This window comes from Kogia breviceps, chromosome 2 (assembly GCF_026419965.1).
Source record: "Kogia breviceps isolate mKogBre1 chromosome 2, mKogBre1 haplotype 1, whole genome shotgun sequence".
NCBI classification, from domain to species: Eukaryota; Metazoa; Chordata; class Mammalia; order Artiodactyla; family Physeteridae; genus Kogia; species Kogia breviceps.
The window spans coordinates 84635564-84647116 of NC_081311.1; the positions used below are offsets into that span (position 1 = coordinate 84635564).

At 54.7% G+C, this 11553-nt stretch overlaps 1 protein-coding gene across 2 annotated transcripts; it reads left to right on the top strand.

Moving 5' to 3' along the window:
- Nucleotides 1–5229: 5229 nt before the first annotated feature.
- On the top strand, nt 5230–8208 carry ACTA1 (actin alpha 1, skeletal muscle). 2 transcript variants are annotated; one of them, XM_059053896.2, is made up of 7 exons: nt 5230–5578; nt 6361–6501; nt 6607–6931; nt 7012–7173; nt 7263–7454; nt 7535–7716; nt 7813–8208. In XM_059053896.2, the coding sequence occupies exons 2-7, from the start codon at nt 6373–6375 to the stop codon at nt 7954–7956; spliced, it is 1134 nt and encodes a 377-aa protein (XP_058909879.1). In that variant the 5' UTR covers nt 5230–5578; nt 6361–6372; the 3' UTR covers nt 7957–8208. The 2 variants fall into 2 exon arrangements, with proteins under 2 accessions (XP_058909879.1, XP_066881851.1); XM_067025750.1 differs by having other exon boundaries at nt 5529–6072.
- The last annotated feature ends 3345 nt before the right edge of the window (nt 8209–11553 follow it).

Here is an 11553-nt window from a genome sequence, read left to right on the forward strand (position 1 = left end):
CTGCTTGAAAAGTCACAGCCTGTGGCCCCCATTAAATCAAACAGGAAGATGGGGGCTTGATCGGGAGGAACAGGCTTTGTGTGTGGCTGTGTTTTAGGAACTGGTGAACGGGTCGAGGATTAAGACAGAGTTCGAGAGTCACAGCAAGAGACAGTGCTGGAATTCTCAGTGAGGTGGGAGGCGAGACTGATGCCCTCTGTTTTAGGGATTTCGTTTCTGAAGAAAACTTTCTAGAAATCGGGTTGTGCTGCTTCCTTTACTTTGGGCTCTGAATCATGTTTCTCTCACAGCTTCACCCTCCAGCTCTAGGGGGCTGTCGGGAATCGCCGTGAAGCACACTCCTCGAGGTGACTGGGCCTGAAGGAGGGCCATGCCGAGGTGACCGCAGCCTCGCTCCCCACGCACGTGTGCGTTTTGAGGCTAATCACTACGAAAGTATTAGTGTAGCCCGCCTACCTGTTCCTGGAGACTTTATTCAAGGAACGCTTCTAAAGAAAACAGCTTGCTGTATTCCTACGTAAAATTCACTCACTCATTAAATACCAAGGTATATGTTTTAGATATAATCTTGTATAATTCTAAAATTTAAAAAGTACTGTAGAAAATGTGAAACCTATTAAGGAAAAAAAAAGTGGGTGGAGGAAAATAAACCCCTGTAATCCTACCAGCCGGAAATAACTTCAGTTACCATTTTGAAATATATCCTAGATTGTGCATGTGTCAGTATTTGGACTGTGCATGTGTTACATTTTGTAACCTGCTTATTTTGATGGGAGGTATTGTGAGCATTTCTATGTATCTTTAATCTGGTATTTCTCAACCTTCCTTTTTATTTTAACATCTTTATTGGAGTATAATTGCTTTACAGTGGTGTGTTAGTTTCAGCTTTATAACAAAGTGAATCAGCTGTATGTAGACATATATCCCCATATCCCCTCCCTCCTGCATCTCCCTCCCACCCTCCCTATCCCACCCCTCCAGGTGGTCGCAAGGCACTGAGCTGATCTCCCTGTGCTATGCAGCTGCTTCCCACTAGCTATCTGTTTTACGTTTGGTAGTGTATATATGTCCATGCCACTCTCTCACTTCGTCCCAGCTTACCTTTTCCCCTCCCCATATCCTCAAGTCCATTCTCTAGTAGGTCTGCATCTTTATTCCCATCCTGCCCCTGGGTTCTTTATAACCTTTTTTCTTTTTTTTTAGATTCCATATATATGTGTTAGCATATGGTATTTGTTTTTCTCTTTGACTTACTTCACTCTGTATGACAGACTCTAGGTCTATCCACCTCACTACAAATAACTCAGTTTTGTTTCTTTTTATGGCTGAGTAATATTCCATTGTATATATGTGCCACATCTTCTTTATCCATTCATCTGTCAACCTTCCTTTTCATTATCACTCCTCCTAAGGAGACTTCTTAAGACAGTCTTCTTTAATCACTCTGAAAGTTTAATACCACAAATATATTGTATATCTTTTTATGTACCACAGCCTTTGGAGCCACGCATCATTATAATAACTAAGATTTTTTTTTAACCCCCTAAGAACCAACTTTTCCCCCTTCAAGAATGCATGTCTTCAGTATTCTTCAAGGTACACTTTTTTTTATTGACTGCCTGACACTTTACCGTATGGCTGTATCATAATTTAACAGGTCTCTCTCTTCTTAACGGTCTTAAAAACACTTGGGTTAATGGTTAGGGGTTGGGTTGGGTTGGGGTTTTGTCTTTGTTTTTTTTCTTACCGTAATACTGGAATAAATCTTTGTACAAAAATCTTTGTTCATTCCAGATACATTTCAAATGACACTGACTCTTCTTGTTCAGTTAGTGATGACGTTGATAAGTGGTCAGTGAACCATTCTAATGATTTTTAGTGTCTTTTGCTCACCTCCCCCCTCTGACCTCCTCCAAACACTTAGAAGAAAGATACTGTACCATTTATCATTTCTTGTGTTCCAGGCACTTACCTAGTTTCAACCTTCAAATCAGCCTTAAGGAGTAGGTGGTATCCTCAGCTGAGTGTCTCTGGAAGCCACCGGCCCCAGGCCACATAGCCCGTCAGAGGGGCGGGTACACCCACATGTGCTTTACCGAAGTGCAGGCTTTTTTAACTAGTTCATTATAGCTGGCCTGGTGGGCTGGGGTGGGGAGGAGGGGAGCGGAGGGGGAGGAGAGGGGGAGGAGGCCAAAGGAAGCCTCGGGTGGAATCATTAGCCCCTTAGACATGCCAAAGCAGAGCGAGTCCCAGTCTGAGAAAACCAGTAGAAGATCGAAGTCCTCTCTTCCTGCCTGCCACGGTCAGCTGGACATTTTTGGATATGTGGCTTGGGAGGGCAGTGAGTTGGTTTTTTCCTTTACCCGCCTGCTCACTGGAACGCTTCTGACTCTGTGCCTTGCCAGGCAGCCCCCCTCCCTGTTCTTGAGATGACAGAGGATGGCTGCACATGGAGCCATGGCTTCATTTAAGATGTCTTTGGCCCTTCACTGGAAGAGATCCCTCGAGGATCTGTTATGTCCCAGAACATACCAAGTGTTGGAGAAGGTTAAAGGGAGATAAAAAGCAACCTCGAGCACTCCTAGGGAAAGGTGGGTCTCCCAAGCTCCCTGTGTGTCCCAGGACGTGCTGTCTGGCTCATGCAGCCTTGGTTTGCTTTTTTTTTTTTTTTTTTTTTTTTTTTTTTTTTTTGCCGTACCCGGGCCTCTCACCGCTGTGGCCTCTCCCGTCGCGGAGCACAGGCTCTGGACGCGCAGGCTCAGCGGTCATGGCTCACGGGCCCAGCCACTCCGGGATCTTCCCGGACCGGGGCACGAACCCGTGTCCCCCACATCGGCAGGCGGACTCTCAACCACTGCGCCACCAGGGAAGCCCGGTTTGTTTATTTTTAAAGCTAGTGCAAATAGCACCTGTCTCTTGTACTTTCGGATAGTGACAGGATTAATAGAACAACACAAAAACATGTGAAGCACTTTACAGATTCATGTCTAAATAGGTAGGAAACACAGTAGAAGGCTTAGGCTGCTTGAGATTGGGGACCACAGGTACATGAGGAGCTGAGGGGGTGCGGCTGGATGGGGTGTGAGCACAGAGGCTGGGCCCTAGCAGAAGGGCCCGTCAGAGGATGGAGCTACGGCTGCCCCCGAAAACTTAGACGCAGGAGCTCTATGTTGAGCATACCCTGCATGGCTGACCTTTCCTCAGGGTGTCTCTCAAAAGGCTGTGCAGGCAGTGACCCACTTACTCAGGCGTGGGGTGCTGGGGTGATCCCCAGAGTGTACATGTATGGAGACGGCCTTCCACCTGCTCCTGAAGGCCATTTATGAGCCAATGAGAATTCAGCAGGACCAGCGTGGGCCTGCAGCCGCCCCGTGGTAACCCTCGGGTACTATTTCAACCTGCCCAGGCGTCCCAGCTGGCGTTCTCAAGCCCCCCTCCCCAAGGTTTGCTGTACCAGCAGATCTCCGCTAGCTTGTGAGAGTGCTTGATTCATAGCTTCTCGTGTGTCCGAATCTAATAGACCCTGAGCTTAGGAAAGCTCGCTATAGGAGAGGAGTTGCACTGAGCAGCAGTTCTGGCAAATACAACCTCCTTCCCCTTTAAGATGTCAACCAAATTCTTAGGTATTCAGTATATGACAGCATACTACTTCTTGCCTTCAAGACCAAAATTTAAGCTATTCCCCTTACACTGTACATAGAGTGCATTTGCCAGGTTTTTGTTTTCTTTTTCTAGTGGTGCCACTTCACACTGCCCCAGCAGGACACAAGGTATTGAAAATGAAATGTAGCTCTGTCTGTCATTCATTCTCTAATTTCAGAAACTGAATATGAAGCCACAGTGGCATTAAACTCACTACCGAGGCCCCGTACCAACCAAACTCCTTATTTTGTAATTGACTTTGGCCATTTTGGGGAAGGGCTGCCATGACGTGGGCTGCGGAGAAGGGTTTCATATACTTCTATATCCCTCCTCAAGAGGACCCACACCTGCCCCAGTTGCTGAGTCCCACCACCAAATGTGAATGGTAGCTATTTCGGGAACACTTCAGCACATCAGAAAGATGAGTGGTTCCATTCTGGCTCACACCGCATCACTGATGTACCCCTTAAGGCTTGTCACTGAGTTCATCACAGAAAATTGTTTCTCCTTGTGCCTTCCACAGCAAGGTTAGAACTGTTCTCATCCGGGAGCAGGGGGTGGGGGCAGTGAGAAGCGCCAACTGGGTAACCTCCTCTGACCCCCACTCCACCTTACCATAAGTAGATAGATCCAGATCCTTCTAGAAAAGTAGAAAGGCATATCCCCATATATCAGCGGTATAAATAGCACCGCTTCAGCGGGCTCTGGTGGACCGGTGACTCTACAAGGTGGATTGGGAAGCGGCCGGCCTTGGCTGGGCATCACCCTCTAAATATAACGATGAGTTTGTTCAGCCTTTGCAGAAGGAAAACGTTTTGCCCATCCTAGAGCGCGACGTCCTTGTCCTCTTTACCGGGACGAGGGGCGGGCGCGGCTTCACCTAGTAGGAACACCTCACCGTTCCCACCTCCAGGTCGTGGGCTGTGACCTTTGCCTTTCGGGCCCAGGAGCGGGGCCCTCAGGGAGCTCCGCCAAGGATGCGGAGGGGAGGGCGCTCCGCTCGGCCCGCCGCACCCCGGAGCGCGCCGGTCACGCCCTGAAATTCACTGCCTTCACAAGCCCCTGAGCGCGCCGCGCGTCCCCGAGGCGGGCAGGTCCAGGGGCCCTGGCTTCGCGCCCGGCGCTGCCACCGCCGCCGCCCGGGCCTGTCCCCGGGAGGCCCGCGCCTCCTTCCCGGCGCTACGCCCCTGTCTGCCCCACGACAGCTGCGCGCCCGCCCGCCGCTGGTGACCCTCTGCGGTGGGGGTGGGGGCCGACGGGTCAGCCCTCTGGATTCGGGGAGCTCGGGGTGGGGGGAGAGACCAGGTTCGCTGGGGAGCTGGCGGAGGGGTCGCCTGCCTCCCCTGCCCGGGACGCGGGTGTGACCGCTCCCCGGTCCTCTCGGGCCCACCACTTGAACACGGCTCCCTCCTCCCTGGAGCCGCACTGGAGGCTCGGGAGTCTGAGCACAGCACCCTAAGGAGGGGTGAAATGCGGGGCGCACCTCCCCGAGGCCCAGGGCGCGCCCGGCGGCCGGGGGTGGGGCAGGGCGGCGGCGGCGGACAGGTGCAGTGCGGGGCGCAGGCGCACTGGCGCACGCCGCGCACTAGGTGACCCTCGCCGCCCCCCAGGCCCTCCGCCGGGCAGCTGGGCGGGGTCGGGAGGGCCCGACCGGCAGGGAGACGCTCCATATACGGCCCGGCCCGCGTTACCTGGGCTCGGGCCAGGCCGCTCCTTCTTTGGTCAGCGCGGGGGACCCGGGCGGGGACCCAGGCCGCGAACCGGCGGGGGATGGGGCTCTAGTGCCCGACACCCAAATATGGCTCGAGAAGGGAAGCGACATTCCTGCGGGGTGGCGCAGGGGGAGCGCCCGAGGGCTATATAAAACCTGAGCTGGGGGACGAGCGGCCACCGCAGCGCCCGAGCCGGAGAGCAGCAGGTGTAGCCACCCGCCGAGGTAGGCGGGGTCGGGGTGGGGACAGGGGGACGGGGCACCGCCGAAGGGAGTCCAGAGAACTCCGGGTAGGGCCCGGCCGACTCACTGTATCAGGCCCGGCCCTGCGTCCTCAGTGCTGCGCCTCCGGCCCCAGAGCCACGTGCGCTCCGAAGAAGAGACAGGAAACCTTCGTCCTTTGGAAACTTCTCCAAATTTATGCCCAGCCCCTTCGGGCTGCTCTCCCTGACACTTAGTTTGTGCCCAAGTAGATGAAAGGTTTTGCTCTAGTCGTCCCCAGGGCAGTTCCCTCCCAACCAAGCCAAAGGACAGCAGGGGCCACTACTCCCCGGCTTCGCCATCAGGCCCAAGGGCGCCTCGGTCGTGAGTCTGGTGTGTCGTGGGGGTCCGGAAGAGGCCCTTCGTCCCCCGGTGGAGCGCCCAAGCCCTTCCCACGGCGTCTCCTTTCACCCCCACAGTCGCCCAGCGGGCAGGGTTCGCGGACCTTGACCCCCTAGGTGAGACCCCGGGGGTGCGGAGAGGGCAGTGCCTGCAGCCAAGGAAGAGAACCCTCGGGGACAGTGTGCCCTGGGTTCCCGGATGGAGAAACGCTCGGTGTGGTCTCCCCCCAGCGCAGGGCCCGGCAGGGGAGCTCGGCCCGGGTGGCACTGATTGCTTCCCCTTCGGACGGCGCCGGGCTGGGGGCTGGGGGGTGTCCATAGGCCCCCGGGGAGGGAGGGCGCTCGGGATGGCGGGGCCTTCCGCCTGACACGGCGAGCGTCTCCACGGCCTTCCCGACCTTGCAGAAACCAGACACCATGTGTGACGAAGACGAGACCACCGCCCTCGTGTGCGACAATGGCTCCGGCCTGGTGAAAGCCGGCTTCGCCGGCGACGACGCCCCTAGGGCCGTGTTCCCGTCCATCGTGGGCCGCCCTCGCCACCAGGTCAGGCCGCCAGTCCGCGGAGGGAGCCGGGCCGGGTCCCCGCGCAGCTCAGCCCCGCGCCGCTCGGAGCCGCGGTAACGAGCGCGTGGTGTCTGCGCTCCGCAGGGCGTCATGGTGGGCATGGGGCAGAAAGACTCCTACGTGGGCGACGAAGCGCAGAGCAAGAGGGGCATCCTGACCCTCAAGTACCCCATCGAGCACGGCATCATCACCAACTGGGACGACATGGAGAAGATCTGGCACCACACCTTCTACAACGAGCTCCGCGTGGCCCCCGAGGAGCACCCCACCCTGCTCACCGAGGCCCCCCTCAACCCCAAGGCCAACCGCGAGAAGATGACCCAGATCATGTTTGAGACCTTCAACGTGCCGGCCATGTACGTGGCCATCCAGGCCGTGCTGTCCCTCTACGCCTCCGGCCGTACCACCGGTGAGTGCCCGGGAGCCGCCCCGCCCTCCCGAGCGCCGGGCCCTGAGCCGCCGCTCACCCCCGGCCCCGCCCCCGCGCAGGCATCGTGCTGGACTCGGGAGACGGCGTCACCCACAACGTGCCCATCTATGAGGGCTATGCGCTGCCGCACGCCATCATGCGCCTGGACCTGGCCGGCCGCGACCTCACCGACTACCTGATGAAGATCCTCACCGAGCGCGGCTACTCCTTCGTGACCACAGGTGCGCTGCGCCCCGGGCTCCCGGGCGGGCGGCCGGGCGGGTCCCCGGGCCCCGCGCTGAGGGCTCCTCTCCCGCCCCGCCCCCCGCAGCCGAGCGCGAGATCGTGCGCGACATCAAGGAGAAGTTGTGCTACGTGGCCCTGGACTTCGAGAACGAGATGGCCACGGCCGCCTCCTCCTCCTCCCTGGAGAAGAGCTACGAGCTGCCCGACGGCCAGGTCATCACCATCGGCAACGAGCGCTTCCGCTGCCCGGAGACGCTCTTCCAGCCCTCGTTCATTGGTGAGCCCCGAGCGCCCGCCCCTCGGACCCCCCGCCCGCCCTCCCGTCCGCCCGCTCACGCGCCTCCCCGTGGCCCCCAGGCATGGAGTCGGCGGGCATCCACGAGACCACCTACAACAGCATCATGAAGTGCGACATCGACATCAGGAAGGACCTGTACGCCAACAACGTCATGTCGGGCGGCACCACCATGTACCCGGGCATCGCCGACCGCATGCAGAAGGAGATCACCGCGCTGGCCCCCAGCACCATGAAGATCAAGGTGGGCGCCCCGCCCCCCGCCCCGCTTCCCCGGCCCGCGCGGGGCTCCGGGCCGCGGCCGCGGCCCTGACGGACTGTCACTGTCACTGTCTTGCAGATCATCGCCCCGCCCGAGCGCAAGTACTCCGTGTGGATCGGCGGCTCCATCCTGGCCTCGCTGTCCACCTTCCAGCAGATGTGGATCACCAAGCAGGAGTACGACGAGGCCGGGCCCTCCATCGTCCACCGCAAATGCTTCTAGACGCCTCTCCGACAGCCGCGACTTCTCCCCAGGACGACGAATCCGCTCGCGGCGCAGGCGGCTGACCTCGAGCCACCGCGCGGCAACTGCTCTCCAACCACCTGCGCTGCTGCCGCCGCAAACCGACACTGTTTATAACGTGTACATACATTAACTTATTTACCTCATTTTGTTATTTGTAAAACGAAGACCTGTGGAAGGAAATGGAAAACTTGAAGCATTAAACTCAGCCGTTCTGTTATGCTGCGTAAAGTTGTCTGTTGTGTTTATTTGCGGGGGCGGGGAGCGGCCGGGGTCGGGGAGGAGGAGGGGCCCCATCTTCCTCCATCACTTTGCACAATACTCCGAATGAGTGCACGCCTTTCAAGACCGTAACTTAAGTCTTACCCTGCTCACGGCTCTCCCCTCTGGCTCAGATCCGTTGCCCAGACTGGCAGGCGCGCCGGGGCCCGACTTAACCTTCGGGCGTGTCCGGCTCTGCCCCGCGCTCGGGTCGGCGGCGGCGCCGGGGCCGCGCGCGGGTGGCCAGGGGACGCCGCGGGCAGGGCGCTGACCGTGGTGCTGGGCCCAGGGGCCGCCCCGCGGCGCGCACTTCCGCTCCGCCCTCGGTGGGCGTGGCCTTACAGAATCCGGGTTCCCTCCGGAATGTACGATCTAACTGACAGGGCTGTGTTCATTTGTAAGGGGAGATCACCACTTATCTTCCCGATTGGGAAGTCCTTTGCTTCGTACCAGGTGACGGTGGCATAAAGAAGCGTCCTTTCCAGGGTGGGGCGGGGCAGGAGCGGCGCTCAGAGGTGGGAGAAGGGCGAGCAAGGAGCAAGTGAACGCTCCAAAAGAAGGACAGCGCCTCCTAGGCGGGGAAGGGCGCTGGGGGCCGGCCAGCAAGGAAATGCCTGCAGGGAAGGGCGCCCAGGTGGTGCTGAAGAAGAGGAGGTAAGCAAGAGAGAAGGAGCAACCCAGCCCCACTCCCGCGGTGTCTGAAAGGCACAAAGCTTAGTAACAGTTTGCATTTCTATAAGCGAACACTGCATCTACATATTTTAAAGTAGCCTAGTGTTTCCCAGTCAAGACTTACGGGAAAAGTGGTCCCTAAATGAAATAGATTCTGACTCAAAGAAGGTAATACACTCATTCAGAAATAAGTTTAGAAGTAGAATTAACAACATAGCTGTGTTACATTGCCACTTTGCCATATGTTTATTCCCTCCTGTTATGGCCTATTGAGAAGCTTCTGAAATCACTGAAGCCTCCAAGGTAGGAATACTGCCAAATTCAGATATCAAGAGAATCATCACTCAGTATAACTTAAGATGTTAATAAAACAAGTATACGATACCAAATCCACTGAAAACCATGCACTTATCCACCCAGGATGGGTAAAGGTTAAAAATGGGCTAAATTCTAGCCTTTCAGAGGTACCCGGCTTTTATGGATAATAGTACATTTACACAGGCATATCTGAGCAAACAACACACACACAGCCTGAATAATCCGTGTAGCCAACAGCTGGTAAAAAAACGTCAGAATTACACGAGTCAGCTAACCAGCATGTTAAATCTTTTTTAACCAAAACCCCAGATCTCTTAAATAGGATTTAAGTAAGATATTTAAGAAGGTCATGACCCATTTCTCCTGTGATCATAATCATCAAATGCCTGAGAGAAGTTTTCAATATAATCTGTAGCATTGCCCCACCTTTGACGTTGTTCTTCTACTGAAAACATGTGCAAAAATTAGGAATTGTGTGGTTTCACTGGAAGTGTGCCAGATGACTTTTTCTTTTCTGGTTCTTCTCTAAAAAGAAACAAGCATCACACACTTCATTGGTGTTCCGTATCTTTCCTGCTCTCCTAGTACGTTGTGATTATAGGTATTTGGTAAATTGTGTTACCTATATTAGGCCTGAAAGAAGATTTTTGGTGTGCTGTAGTAAAGAATTTTATATATATATAAAATATATTATGTATGTATAATTATATGCATATATAATTAATGTATAATTATATGTATATATAATTATATACATTTTTATATAATTATATATAATTTTACATGTATATATAAAATATATATAAACACACACACACTGTATATAGAGTGTATATAGTGTGTATAGAGATATACACATGCTTGTGCTGGATGAGGAGCGCACCCAGCAGCTCTAAGTGTGTTTGCAGTATGAAGAAGCGAGAAGCTCCTGTGTGACAGCAGTGTACTTGACACTAGAGGGAATAATGTTATGGCTAATTTCCCACTGAAAAACCATCTCAGAGAATCAATTTTTGGAGCTGTGAGAGAATTGAAAGCAACAAAAAAAATTTCCCCACCAATCACTTATGGTGTGTTTCCTTAGACCTGGTAGGTCTTATCAGGGATCTAACTGCAGTTATTTCATTCTCTCAAAAGCTCATTAAATAGCCGTAATTTTTTTTCGCACCAAATGTATATTTCTAGTGCCCAGTTGAAGGAAGAAGGGACAAAGAAGAAAATGGGAAGAGAGGGTGTGTCAGGATTAAAAAGAAGGATTAGGCTGAGTGGGAAAAATAAAAGGATCTGGGATTGGGGTACAGCCTAGGCTTTATAATTTAAACCTTTGGGAGTTAGAATTAGACCACGGAATATCAGAGTACCTCCCAGCTGTTTAGTCCCCTGAACTGTCACCCCAGATGTGGCAGAACCCTAAGGGGTTAATGAAATATTTTATTGCCCATCTATTATGTGCCAGGGGTGCGGAGAAGGCTAGGATGTGGTCCCATCCTGGGAGTTCACTGTCATGACCCCCGCCATCACCAGGCACTATGCCTCGACTCCGATCACCGATCACCGCAAAGCCTGTTGGAGGAGCTGGCTGGGATATCGGATGCTGTGGGTATCTGGCTGCTTTGCACTCGCCACCACCAGGCCGGCTTCCCTCCCACACAGCATTGTTTTCTGACGAGGCTGGATGGTTCCAGAAATAGATTCTTACAGGGAAACATCCATCATTGTGCTGGAGAACGCCTGCCCGCCCCTGGCCTTGGGGACACAGACTACTGCTGCCTCTCACCTGGCAGTGCCTCTGCCCTGAGAACAGGAGTCAGAATGGGCGCAGGCCACAGACCAGCCCTGCCCCTGAGGGCACTCACGTGGCCAGCCCACCTGCCTGCCTTCCTCCCTTTCCTTCTTGCCTCGTTTCTGTCTCTTACATTTCCTCTCTGCCCTACACTGTCCTTGGAAGTCACCCCCTTTTGCACTGTCGCTATGTCACAGTCCTTTGGGGGAGTTCCCACAAGCTGATGTGCCATGTCTGACCTCAGCTCAGAGAGAAGCCGAGAAGACCTGGTGTGATGGCACGCCGGTGAGGTGGGCAGCATGGCAGGTCCCAGGGCTCCGGGTCCACCTGCGTCCTTGTCACCCACAGCCATAGCCACTCCCCGCGGCAGGCCATGGGCTGCACCTTCCGGAAGGGGCACAGACAGCAAAGGCAGCTGGAGGTTAGCTGACATGAATGAGGAATGGGGGCCCCTCATTAAGGGTGGCCCTTTCACTGGGTGCAGGAGCCCTGAGCCTTCTGACTGACCCTGCCCCTGCTTGTCATTTTCTTCATGGCTTATC